Source organism: Eimeria mitis, genomic scaffold (assembly GCF_000499745.2).
Source record: "Eimeria mitis Houghton genomic scaffold, Emh_scaff5, whole genome shotgun sequence".
In the NCBI taxonomy this organism is placed as follows: Eukaryota; Apicomplexa; class Conoidasida; order Eucoccidiorida; family Eimeriidae; genus Eimeria; species Eimeria mitis.
Genome location: NW_013573299.1, coordinates 1 through 13,129, shown reverse-complemented (window position 1 = coordinate 13,129; position 13,129 = coordinate 1). Strand labels below are relative to the sequence as shown.

The following is a 13,129-nucleotide window of genomic DNA, read 5'->3' as shown; positions in this document are numbered from 1 at the left end:
CTGTCGCAACACGTGCTTCACCAAGGAACGGTGCACAGCAACAAATGCCGCTTACACTCCGAAATAGCCCCAGGCCTTGTTGCGCCGCTGTTCTAACGACTCGTGGAGACCGGGGGGGAGGCTCAGCGGCCTTTCCAACTCTGCGAGTTCCACCTGTTCGTCGCTGTAACTCCCTCTCCGCAACCTAGCCGGTTACTGGTTGCCTCTCTCCAGCCAACAACTTTGCAGTGAAGCATTGATAAACTAGCTCCGATACCTTCGTAGGATTTCTATTAAGGATGGATTGGTTCTTCTCAATTCCAACCCGCCTTCTCTACGTTCCCCTGTTGAAGTATTAGCGTGTAGGATTCTCTCACAGCGGGTTCCTCTGCCGACATGGAAACGAAGCTGCATCGTAGCGTGTTTCTGAATAGTTCGGATGTGCTCCGAAAGGGAAGTTCATCGTTGCTTAGGTGCAGCGACAAACAAGGAGCAAGGAATTACTACCCCCGTATTACGGAACTCACCATGCTTAGACGGTCATCACATGCTAAGCACCTGTTAGTTTCAGAAGTATTCTTCAAGAGTTAGTTCAACGGCAAAAACTTTGTCCGCTAGATGGGCGGCGGATACTGCGTTCTTTCCAATGCGTTGATCACCTCTCCGCCGGAGGGTAGATCCTGAAAGTGTCCGGATAACGGAGAGCTGAAGAGAACGAAAGTTTACCTCAGCAGACTAGAACTACTCTCTTCTTCTCACAGCGCAAGTGCCAGAACATAATTATGCTATACTTGAAGCTATGTTGCTCGGTGGATGGGGCTGGCTGCCTCCCTTAACCACGCAGTGCTACGGAGTGTACCAAATGTCGTCGAGAATATCCGAAGATCGTTACGATCTGCAGTAGAAGCACTGCGACTTAACATCATGACGCCGGCGGCAACACCGGCGGAGGCGCCCATAATGAGTTGGAGAGCTCTCTGCCCGAACTCCTGCCGTACGGAAACCCCACACGAACGCATACCAACGGACTCCTTCAACGCATTCTTAAACGCTGTAGAGGCCTTTTAAACAATTGTAAACAATTACACGACAATCAAGAGACAACATAGACGCAAATATCGAGATTTACACTAACAGCTGACAGCGCCCGCTCCACCGACCCTACGTGGCGAAGCACGCCCCTGCGGTCCCTGCGACCGCTGCATAACTAGCTACATACTTGTGCAACATTGTGACCAAACACATCAAAACAAGCTATATTCCTCTCCAGAAGAACGATCTTTCGAGGTAATACGCTTCTGGTGTGGGTGTGGCAGCATCTGCAGGATGGAGCAAGCACACTACTCCATGATCTATGGCGTGGAACGCCTTGCTCGTTAATGCCTCGGCTTGTAACATGCGAGGAGACTCTTGAAGAACTCCGCCACCGGTCTAAATTCATTTGCTAAAAGAAGCATGCATTTGGCTCTTCACGTCGCGGACCAGTGCATGCCTCTGTTGGGCAGCCCCGTGGTTCACTGCGGCAGAGCACAATTGTCTTCTTGTACAGGTAGTTTCCAAAGTTGGATTTAGGATACACCAATGAAAATTGAGTACAAAAAACGTGATTTTTTGTTTTTGGCTATGATGACACGCCCACAGGCACCCGCGGCTTGAGGCTGATTACGCCATACGCCTGCTCACGGGTGTGCGGGCTCCAAACCGATTCAAGCACGATGAATTGGTCTTCGCAAATTCTCCCTCGCCTAAACTAGGTTACGTGTGTGCCTGGGAGTTACTTCTTTAGATGGCTCCTCCTGCGTGTAGACCCCTTTACATTCGGGGTTCTCGGTTCAGTTGCTGGCTGGGGTCACCGAGCTTGATAATCTGCGGGTCGCTTCTGGGTCTTCTGTCTTTCCAATGCTCAAGAGGATGGAACAACTTCACAAGTCCATTCTTTTTTGTGCACTGATGTAACGAAGGAGGCAAATTCCTGCAAACATTCTTGTATATTACCCGGTGCCGCGTGTTCAGCAGGCGACGGAAGACGAGTTACATCTAGTAATACGCCTGGGGTCACTCACATGCAACCTTGTCCACCGACTGGCAATATTTATCCTTAGACATGTTTTGAATAGAAAACCCGTGAGTATTACCTCAAAGCCACTAGGAAAATTGCTGCACGACTCCAACAGGGAGGAATTTACGAAGTTCACTGCTGAGGTTCCCTTTACTCCAAACTGCGGCTGACTTACGTCACCAACAGTAGATCGAGGAGCGTTGCGTTTTGCGATGGATCTTTGTAGAATTTGATAGGAATACACAGTGGCGGCAGTGTTTACATCGAAGCTCACAACTACAAACAGCGCGCCTCTTAAGCATTGGGGAACTGCGAAGGGGTGGAGCAGGTATAGCGCATGTAGAGCATGCGTATCTTTTCAAAACCACTAGACGAAACGGTTTCTTGCGGGGCAGCCTAGTATTGCTGTTTACTGACATGAGGAATGAGACAGAGAACACAGTAGCTCTTGCACGCGTTCCCTGAGGGAAAATGAATTTATTCACAGGGGGGATTGGCACATCAGTGGAAGTAATGTAAGCGCTCTTCTAGTGTTCCTGAGCGACCGCACACACCTAGAAATATTGATTAAACTAGGGGACGGCAACCAAGTGCATTTTCCCTGCGGACTAGGGAAACATTGCCCTGTCTCTCAAAAGGTTTTCCGGCCTGGCGACACACGTCACTTTGGTTGCCAATATTTACCCTCCTAAGAGGATGTCACATTCCGTGGGGACTACTTCCGGAGGGAAGTCATCGTTTATCCCACGCCTCTCCTGGCCTAGTGATACAACAACAACAAAAAACTTGACCGCATCGGCGTCTACGCGAGATGAAGCGAGGACGGTCATTAGACCTCAACTATTGGGGAAGCTTTGGGCAAGTTCTGCATCGCAGACGAGTTTAGGAAAGAGCAGCTCTCTGGGAACATTTGATTGCGCGCCAAGTCGGATGACGTTATCTTCCCTATTTCACTCTTCTTTGCCTCTAGGCCAGTCAAAGCAGGCTGTGCAACCAGCTTCGACCCAGCGAACTCCTTCTCCAGTGGTGTCACTTCAGGGGATATCCCGAAGGCAAGAATACAGTTTCCAGGAGCCGCAGCCTTCCGCACATGTGTGTGGATTTCAAGCGAAACAGCAGGTTGGCGTTGACGGCGACGAGCCAAGCTACGCCGCCCCACGCAAGTTCAAAGTGCGCGCTGCGCCAGTTGACTTTGCAGAGGGCAGATCTCCATCAGCATCAGTGCACTTCCGGGTTGCTTCCAATTGTATCGAGGCTCCATTTCGTAGCAGTATGATGGGGATTGCACGCAACACTAGCCGCGGCAGAAAACCTGCTGCTGATCCGCCTATCTCAACTGCATCGCCACGTAGTAACTGTCTTAACCAAGCTTTTTCTGCGTCGGGAGAGCCTGCACCACTGCGCCTATCGCTAATTCTGCCGAAGTCGCAGCAACATCAACAACCCTGCGTTCGCCGATGCAGTGTATCTGACAGGAGAAATGGAAGGAATGAATCCACGAACCGTCTGCGCTCGTCATTTATACAATATGAACGCCCAACTGGGGAGGTGGCACCACCAAAAGCTCAAGCTGCACATCGGAAAGGCTCTCAGCGAGGTCTAGGGCTAAAACACAGTCTCGTTCCTCAGAATAAACATCAGGAGATTTCGAAGACTGCGCATAGAGCGGCCGAGAGTCACTTGTCTCACGGCGGGTGCATAGCAAGCCTTCACTCCTGCAGCGATAACATCACACCACAATTATTAGAGAAATCTAATATCAGGTGTCTTCTAAAAGGCGAGAAAAGTGCGGTGACACAGGCAAATGTTGCAACGAATGGTCAAGCAGCCTTAGCCGGAGGTGGCGCACGTCTGAGGGTACAAAAGCACAAAGGAAAAACGATGGCTACTGCCAAGCACTCCCCAGTTGTAGCAACCGGATCAGCGGAAGCAGACTTCCATTCACCACTAGTGGCTGAGTGCAGCTTGCTGCAAAGTTCAGATTGTAGTTCACATGTGCCGTGCTTGCTGGGGGAAGTACCTTCTTCGCCCTCAAGGGAACGCCAGCCAAGCCTGGAACCGAAGCCCCTACCGACACCTCCTGTATCAAGTGTTCAGGAAAAAGTGGAGGCAGGGGGACACTCCGAAAGGGAGACAGCAACAACGGCAGCTGCAACACCCCCCGTCAGCCACGCTGGGGTTCCTCCTATTGCAGAAAAAGTCAGAAAAACGGAAACTCATCCTGGGCGAAGCATCAGTAATACATCTGGAAGAGTTGAGCCTAACGTAGTCGCAAGCTCTCAAAAGCGAGTACAACCGCCTCAAACCCCAGGATTTGTGGGCAAAGTTTATCAAAATTGTAGAGAACCTACAAGCGAGTACGAAGACGTCGAAGAGAATACAGAGGCGCTCGCACTGCTGCGCCATAGCGAGGTGTCCTTTGTATGCGTTAGGGCGCTTGTCTCCTTCTTGGCTAGTTGTTGCACCGTCAGTCACTTTGGAAGCGATGAGCGGCTACAACAGGCAAACGACCTTTCTACCTCACCATTCCACTGCTCATCCAGGCCGCACATTGGACTCGAGGAATACTTGGTGAAGCGGATTTTTCGGCATGGCAAACAAACCATAAACGAAGGAGTGATGGCTGTTGCTCTCCTCAGCCGGTTCCTTTGCAAGCAAAACGCGTTGCTTTCTGCTGCACTGCGCGAAAACAGTCACCAGCAGCGCCTGCAACAACACTTGGATAGTTGTAGCAGGGATGCAACAGTTCGTGACAAGGATGCGAGGCATGGGTCGGCAATAGCCAGAGCTACTTCAGCCACCGAGGGCTTTTCAGCAACAGCGGCTCGCATTGGATACATAGAGTTCAACTACTTGACTGCCCATCGGCTGCTCTTGACTGCAGCATTCTTGGCAAGGAAAACACACAGGGACGACCACACAAGCATAAGGCACTGGGCTCAGGTACGAACAAAATAGAGAAAAGTGCCGCAGGGACTTCAGGAGGCTTGCAAACAGTTGATTGCTAGCAGTCACTTTTGACACAGATAAACACGAAAGTAGCGACACGGCATATCGACAAATTCGTCTTTCTCTCGCACTGCAATAGCACAACAGCTTTTGTATTCGGCCGACGCAACAAATGCCAAATGCAGAGTATGCCCACCACTGCTGTACCGTTAATTGACGGTCCGCCGAAAGAAAACGTTTGCACCCTTAAATTCATGGGGTAGTGGACTAACAACGAGCAATTGAACTCGTCTGAATTTATTTTGGACCTTTTGCCTGTACAAGAGCTGTACGTGTCGCTTGCTGACAGCTCGGCGGGGTTCCAGTCGAAGATCTGGTAGAGGCAGAGTCCGCATTCGTGCAAGTTGTCGAATGGTAACATCCCCTGTTAGTTCTGCAGAGCTTATAGAACTAACTTCATCCGGCAGGCAATGCATTAAGTTGTCTCTAATTCAAAACAGTATAGAGAAACGGCTTTGCTGTGGGATCGGACATGCCGAGTAAGGCTTGCACGCTTTTTTTGCTCGTTGTCCAAATGTTTCAGGCGGGTCCAGGTGACACTCGACGAGTTCTTCAGCGTAAGGACTGTTCCCAGAACTCAGCACACTCGCGAACAATTCATTAACAATGCAGATGCAAGGTGAAGTGCAAGTTTTTGACTCGCAGGTAGCTTAACTTTTCTTAACTGCATGCGCGCAGACAGCCTTGGCGATTTCACTTGGCGACCCGCGCCTTCTAGCGAAGCAGGGAGAGCTACAGCCTGTGCGGGGGAATCCTGCTACAACGGCGGTGTATGTTCGTGAACATGCGTTGTTACTGCAACAACAAGCTGATCTGACAACGCCTACAACGCTTCGAGGTCTCCAAGCACAGGAGCAGCTTCATCAGAAGACTGCTCTTGACAAAATGCAACTGCAGCAAACCGAAGAAGTTCTCACCTGCTGTATGTGCTTCTCATGCTGCATGCTGCAGCCTGGGCAGGTTAAGCAGAGGAACGTTGGGTTGCCGTTTGCAGATGTAGCTCCTCCTGAAGGGCTCGCATCCTCGCAAGTTGAGAACGATGTGCTGAACAAAAGCGAGCCAATTGGTTTTCCTCTTTCATCTACTTCGAAGCAATTTCGGGAAACAGCACGCTATAGCCTCAAGACAGGAAGCAAAGTTGGTCCGCTAGATCTGCCTCAGTCACCAAGTGGAGATGAGAATCTAAGTACAACAGACGCAACACAAGCGCCTACCATGTGGAAACTCAGTAGAGCTTTGAATCAGCATGAATGTACCGCTAGGAGCACTGCCTGTGCAGCAGATGATTGCAGCCATTCCCCTAGCGCTTCAGTAAAGCCGCACGACACCAGCAGCTGCGTCCTGCAGGAAGATATTCTTCAAAGTAAAGGTCGGCGTCATTTTAAGGCGTACCCCCTTCGCACTTTTAAAAAAGAAGAAACGAAAGTTCCAGCCGCCCATACAAATCTTCGGGCGGGTCTAGCTCCAACTCAGTGAATATTTTTTCCTCGAAGACCTGTTCCATGTACATATGTTTTTTGCATTTACAGTACGGAAGAGGACGAAATAAGTGCGCGCATGAACCATTTGTTCAGCGCAGAGAGATACATTAATAATGGGAAACCTGCCGGATGATTCAGAGCACCCTACATTATTCATCACGGAGGTGCGTGACGCCGATGTGATGAATAACTTACATAGAGGCATAGGGTATACTGCGCTGTGCGAGAAATGTCGTTATTTCTCAATTCGTGGCCAATTCGATCGCAGTGGTTATCTCAATATGTTAGCTGCGTGCTTCTCTGGTAAGGAAGGTTGCGCCACGTTCGAAATGCGAACTTGTATGCTTTCATTGCCAAATAATTACGGGAACGAAGTGAACAGAACCGTATGTATTGAGTGATTAGATCAATGCTATCTATATCTCTGTTGTTTCCTCTAAAACACAAGGATACTTGGGTCACTTACTGCGGCGCCGGTTGATGCACAGCAACGTGCATTCTTATCCCTGCAAGAGCATTCAAAGTACCCGTGGTGAACTAGAGACTGCGCACCGTGTTGAGCCACCCAAAACTTCTCGTTCACAACGGGAGAGGGTCGCCACTTGCGGTATTCTGAGATACAGTATCCATGTCACCAGTGTGAAAGCCGCTCTGCGCAATCTCTGTAGTCTTCAGAGGAAGAACTGAAGAGAAAGCTTGTCACTGTTTATGGAGATGAAGAGCCACTCAATTAAGAAAGCTCAGCAGTTTCCTTGGCTGCTGAGATGCCCGTCCCCGGGGCCGAAGTGCTTTGCGAGGTTAGCCATCCCAGTTTTGGATGGCTTCACATAATGTCGACCAGAACAGAATTCCAGTTGATGGGCGCAATATATACACTTAACTCAAGAGTAGTAGAATGCCAGTTGGCCTGTGCACTGAGCGTTTGGAATACCTGCCGCTCGGATGTGTTTCGGCTTCCGTTACGAATAGAGCTCCGTCTCTACCGTCCTGATTAGATAATGCAGTCTGCCTGGAACGAATCAAATAAGACCCTACTTTGAAGCCTTCAAAAAAGCATCGTTTCCGGAGGTTAGAGGTCTAATATAACTTTCTTAGGTGCCGAGTATGGCAAAATAAAATACCTTATCGCGAAAAGGTAGAGTTTTATCCAGAAGAAGCGAGAGAACCGCAAATCTTCAGCAGCTCCTCCCCTTCGGGATGCCTCGAGAGCCCTTCCTGACCACCCGTTCTGTAACTTGACACCAGAGCATGCATTGTGTGAAGAGTTGAATCCTCGTTTGACTCTGTCCAAACGCTATGCAGCTGAGCATATAAGGGTTTTACAAAATACTTCCTTTACCTAATAACATCAGTAGGTTTCCTGCTGATTGCACATTTTAACCGTGAAGTAGACATTTGCCGCTCTTAATTCCCTGCTAGCCTTGCCTACTCTCCGCAGCACTATCTGTTGAGGGTAGCACGGCCCTAAACCGACTCACATCCGAGCCAGTGAGCAGGGGAGGGCCTGTTGCATTCGGTAACTGCAGAAGTTCACGGATCTCCACTTCTTTGTTCGCCGAGTACTGCTCATGCTCGCACCATGAGATTTCCCCTTCCTTGTCTAAAAGAAAGATGTAAACCCGCTGAGCGTCCGCCAGCTGAAGTGCATCCACAAATGCGCTCTTATCTGTGAAGCACACTAGAGTGCGAGATCGGACTTCTTGCAGTCTTGACAGACGAATTTCCTCAGGTGTTTGGCCTGAGAAGGAACTTTCTGGCGACTCAACCTTGCTACATGCATTTTGCTCAACAGCAGCATCTAGACCTCCTCTTTCAGCACCCAAATGTGTCCTTTCGACGTTCTGGACGATCTTCTCTGCTGTAGGCGTGCTTGGATCGGAATCCCCGGTGCCTACTGCGAAACGGAGTCTCTCGTCTGTCCACCAACGGAGCAACACGCCCGCACGGTGCCTGCACACCAAGCCACGCGCACGCAGTTAAATTCTGCAGCTAAAACATCACTCGCAGAGAGGTGGCACCATCTGTATGTGCCAGCAATAAGTGCTGGACAGAGATATCCTGCTCACCTTACGACCAGCCTGTATGACTGAACCTGTGAGATATCAAGGCTGTGCTTATCCACAATTTCCCTCTTTATCTTGTTTGTAAAGGGTATCCAAGAATTCATATCATCATAGTGAGCAGCCTTGAATCCCACAACTAGAACGTTGAGTTGGCCCTGAAGGTCCTGTGGAACCCTCACCGTTCTACCCAGTAGGTTGTGGCATGTCAGCGTCGGAAACCGCCTAAAAGTAATCGGAACGACCCGCCCAAAATGCATGTGCGACATTTCTCTCTGGGGCTCATCACAGCAGAGCACACCGAAACTCCAGGCGAACCGAGATCTGTTGCTGAAACCACTGCTGGACGCGGCTTTCCTGCCACCCCCGTATGGCCTCCACGCACTAATGAGTCGAACACTGCAGGGTATGATGTGCTGAGTGAAGCTCCGCTAAAGATTAGCCAGGGAAGAACCGGCATGTGGGCACGGGGGGCGGCTGAAGGTCGAGAGCCGAGGGACCGGACCAAAAATTGGCAAATTCGCGGCAGCTAAAGTTTGGTCATTTCGTCCATAGATGCTGTATTATAGAGGAATTCTCCACAATAATTGGGTTTTGCAGGCACCGAGAACTGGCGTTCCTTCCTGGTTCTTGCGGCAACTATGCTGAAGGCCTCCGGGCATGCCATGGCGCTTGCCAGCTATGAGCCCGGGGTCTCCCCCACAAATCTTGCGTAGAAATGTTGCATCTATTCCATATACTGATTAACAAAGCTAGCTGGTGCTTATTTGATTCACAGACAACGCGAAGACACCAAGGCAGAAGGGCTGGTTGTTGACTGGGGCACTGATGAACACTCGCCACTGCTATCGAGTTCTCTCCACGCGTTCTGCAGGAGTTACCCGGACTACAACCTTGCAAGGATAACAGGAAGCTCCCCTTGCAATGAGACTGTGAACCCAGATTCCGGGTGACTGGTTCCAGTGTAGTTCAACTGCACAAAGTGCCGGAGGTTGAGTATCCATAACTGGCATGCGGTGGTGGGTTTGGCTACTCCTCGGACTTTCACAGGCTTTCCTCATTGCGGGGGCCTCTTTCCTTTTACCTCACCAGCTGCTGAAACGGAGCCAGTATTCATGGGGGGCATTTGGAGGTCCGCGGGGGCGGTACGCCTTGAGGGAGGCCACTCCCTCATTCAAGCAAGCAATAATATGCGATATTAACAACAGAAGAGACAACAGACACGACAGACGGGGTATTGGAATAGCTGTTTCCAAGAGGCCTTCATGCATTTCGTTTGTCTCATTGAGAAATTTGGATTCCTTAACTGATATTGCTGCAACCCAGCACTTCCTCAAGGGATATAATCATGGACACAATAGTCAAGACGCTAGCTCGGACGTAACCAAGCGCTGCCCTAGCTTACCTGCCTCTCACGCCAGCAAGAATCCGCTTTTTACCAATCCGACTCGAAGATACTCCAGCGCTGACGATGTTGGTCGAAGCAGTCAAGAGGTTCCCTCACAGTGTGCCCCTACAGACAGCTTGTTGCCGCCTCGAGGTTTCCGCGATTTCCCGCCGGATGTGCTTGCTATTCATAAGCACATATTTTCCTGCTGGCACGAAGTGGCCTCTGAATTTGGCTTCATGGAGTACAAAGGTCCCTCAGTGGAGAGATATTCGCTTTATTCCCCTTTCTGCCGTTCCCTGCCCCCTTCTGCTCCATCCCCGCGAACTGCGACCTCATCGGATTCAGGCTTCGCTTCTCCAGCAGTGTCGATCCCTCCGCACATTTACCTTCTGCAGGTTGACGGTCCCGAGTCTCTCTGCCTTCGCCCCGAGCTCACGCCCTCTTTAAGTCGTATGCTTCAGAGAGAACAGCATCAGCATCCTTCTGGGATAGCTCGACGTTGGTATTCAATAGAGAGAGTTTGGCGCCACGAGAAACCCGGTTGTGGTCGCCGGCGAGAGCATTTTCAGTGGAATCTTGACATAGCGCTTCCCTCTCTTCCTACCAGGAACACCTTCACGGCTCCTGACACTGCAGACGCAGCGCAGCAGACGCAAGGAAGACAGAATAACCAGAAGCGGCAAAATATGGGGTCGCCAGCCACCGGGTTCTCCTCCTTTGCAGCAGCGGAGCTAATAGCGGCTGCTGTCCGCTTGTTTCAAAAGCTAGGCCTTTCCTCGAGGGATGTGCGAATTCGCGTCGGAAGCCGAAGCCTGCTAAGAGATCTCTTGTGGACAGAAGAAGAGTTGAGGAGTCCAGAGACGAGTGTTCCGCTTTCTTCTACTGCGAAAGAGGACCGAACACCCGACAACGGGACTCTGCTTTCCGGCACCACGCCGCACTTTTTCTCAACGCACGATGAATGCATCTTCCGACAAAGACTCACAACTGCAATGCAGATCCTAGATCGAGCCTCCAGGCAAAGCCGAGAGGAGACAGAAATTGCACTGGCGAATGGACTAGGCATAACCGTTGAAAAGTCCCACCGCATTCTTCAGCGACTTATCTCGTTTGACGTAAACAATGAATCTATGGTACGTGAATTGGGTAGAAAGCTGCAGCGACTGGGCAAAGGCGATGGCACGCAACAAGGAGATGGCAGTAGGCTAGACCATACGGGAAGCGAGAGGCCTTCAGACGGCACAGGCGTGCTTTCCAGTTGGCTTCCCACGTCAGTGAAGGATCTGCAGTCCGTACTTCATCTTCTGAGAGAAGGGTACGGAATAGGAGACTGGGTGGATGTGGATCTTCTGATTGTGCGGGGCCTGCACTACTATACGGGCGTCGTATTTGAAGCTTTTGATTCTGAGGGTGTGTTCAGAGCTATATTAGGGGGGGGATGCTACGGTGAGCCAGGGGCATCCGTGGCTGTGATGGAGACAACAGCCGAAGGGCCTTCGGTTTCCACAGAAAGTCCCGAAGTACCAACGATGCATCTAAAGCCACACAAGTCTAGTAACCGACGAAATATGAGGTCTGGAGTCAGTGGAGTCGGCTTAGGTATGGGGGACTGCGTCCTGATTGAGCTACTGCAACGAAAGGGTCTTCTGCCAATCCCTGGATCCACGATTGATATTATTGTGGCACCTCGTCAAAATTCTGCAGCTCAAGATCCTCCTCGAGAAGTTCCGGCTGTCTCTCCCAGCGGCGCATCAAATGGCAACCAGAGACTTCCTGTCATGGACGAGTCGAGAGATAAGCTGCGCTATTCAACGCCTTCAGCAACAAGCGTTTCAAATTGGCACTCTGTCGCGGCAGAGCAGCTCTGCTGCAAGTTGCGAGCCCTTGGTCTTCGAGTGGAGTTACTGCTGCCTCCGCACAGGTCTGAACGAGCCGCCATCAAGCACGCTAGGTCCGTGGGGGCAAAGGCCGTCATATTTGTTGCACCACGTGTGCAGCTTCAAGTGCTCGAGGTAGACGCAAGCATTCCTGACAGTGCAGCCGAAGTTCCGCCTTCCCTATTTTCAGGAGCAAAAGAGATGAGGAACCCCACTGAATTTAAGGTTCTTCTTATTCCGGAGGAGAACCAGAACTCGACGCCTCTTTCGAAGCAGCAACAGAAAAGTCAGCCGGGGGATCTTCATCCCATCCGCTGTACATCCGGCAGTTTGAAACACGCAGGAACCTTGACCACAATTCCCTCCGTCGTCGAGATGCTTGAGGCTAATCTTCGCCTCTCCTCTCAAGACAGGCAGCCCTGAACTTCTGGGGTCGCTTGCGAGTTGCTGATAACGTAAAACCAATACCGCACAGGGAGGACCGATGTCTGAGATGTCTTCTATACCCAACCAGTTAGCAAACAGCCCGCTAGTGCAGCGGCTCACGACCAAATTTGTTTTTGAAGCTTATACTTTAAGTGTCAAGGCTCAAGTCTCAGGGCCAAGCGGACGTACATACCAGTAGTCTCTGCAGATCAGCCGGTTTTCCCTATGAAAGGTGCTGCCGTGCTTTGCGCATAGCGGTAGTTGTTAAACTATGCTCTAATTGTCAAGCACCCGCTACTGTACCTCGGTGCATCGAGGCAAATCGTAGTCTAGCAAGAACCAGCGCGAACTAGTGTACGTTTCTTCGCTGTTCACACCAATGAGCGACTAGCTAAACTGTGATACCAACAGACCAGCTCTCTCGGGGCAAAAGCATTAAAAAATGCAGAAAGTTTCTTGTAAGTTGAAGCCGTCTTGCCGACGTTCTTCGCAGCGTAGTATCACGAGGTACTAGCCGTACAGTATGTCGTAGCAAGCAACTGAAGCGCGGGCTGAATCTCCCCTGCAACTATAGAATGGCCAACGAACGAAATGTGGACGCGCTGTCAGCCCTCTCCCCTCACCAGATCCTCAGAGAAAGGTTCCTATACGGTCAGCCATAAGGCACAATCTCCGCTGCAAATGGCAGAGACTACCCCTGAAAGTCGCTGAGAGGTCGACTCTGTGGCAATACGCAGCGATGGTTCCATTTGTATTCTACACGCAGCTTTGCACAGAAGTTAAGAATATTGATGGCTCGTCAGAGAATACAAACTGTAGGTGCATCACTGTCCCTGAGGATCAGTTGA

At 50.7% G+C, this 13,129-nt stretch overlaps 3 protein-coding genes across 3 annotated transcripts; 2 read left to right on the top strand and 1 right to left on the bottom strand.

The window, feature by feature from the left end:
- Window positions 1-3,919: 3,919 nt before the first annotated feature.
- On the top strand, window positions 3,920-6,523 carry EMH_0073010 (cyclin domain containing protein, putative; the record flags this gene model as incomplete). Its single annotated transcript, XM_013500080.1, has 4 exons — window positions 3,920-4,981; window positions 5,337-5,401; window positions 5,571-5,604; window positions 5,726-6,523. The coding sequence occupies 4 exons, from the start codon at window positions 3,920-3,922 to the stop codon at window positions 6,521-6,523; spliced, it is 1,959 nt and encodes a 652-aa protein (XP_013355534.1).
- A 1,420-nt stretch (window positions 6,524-7,943) lies between these two features.
- Window positions 7,944-9,048, bottom strand: EMH_0071900 (uncharacterized protein; the record flags this gene model as incomplete). The annotated part of the gene is made up of 3 exons (XM_013500079.1): window positions 7,944-8,478; window positions 8,595-8,755; window positions 8,890-9,048. The coding sequence occupies 3 exons, from the start codon at window positions 9,046-9,048 to the stop codon at window positions 7,944-7,946; spliced, it is 855 nt and encodes a 284-aa protein (XP_013355533.1).
- Window positions 9,049-10,214: 1,166 nt separating this feature from the next.
- Window positions 10,215-12,278, top strand: EMH_0070790 (histidyl-tRNA synthetase, putative; the record flags this gene model as incomplete). The annotated part of the gene is made up of 1 exon (XM_013500078.1): window positions 10,215-12,278. One exon carries the CDS (start codon window positions 10,215-10,217, stop codon window positions 12,276-12,278), a length of 2,064 nt encoding a protein of 687 aa, XP_013355532.1.
- Window positions 12,279-13,129: the final 851 nt, after the last annotated feature.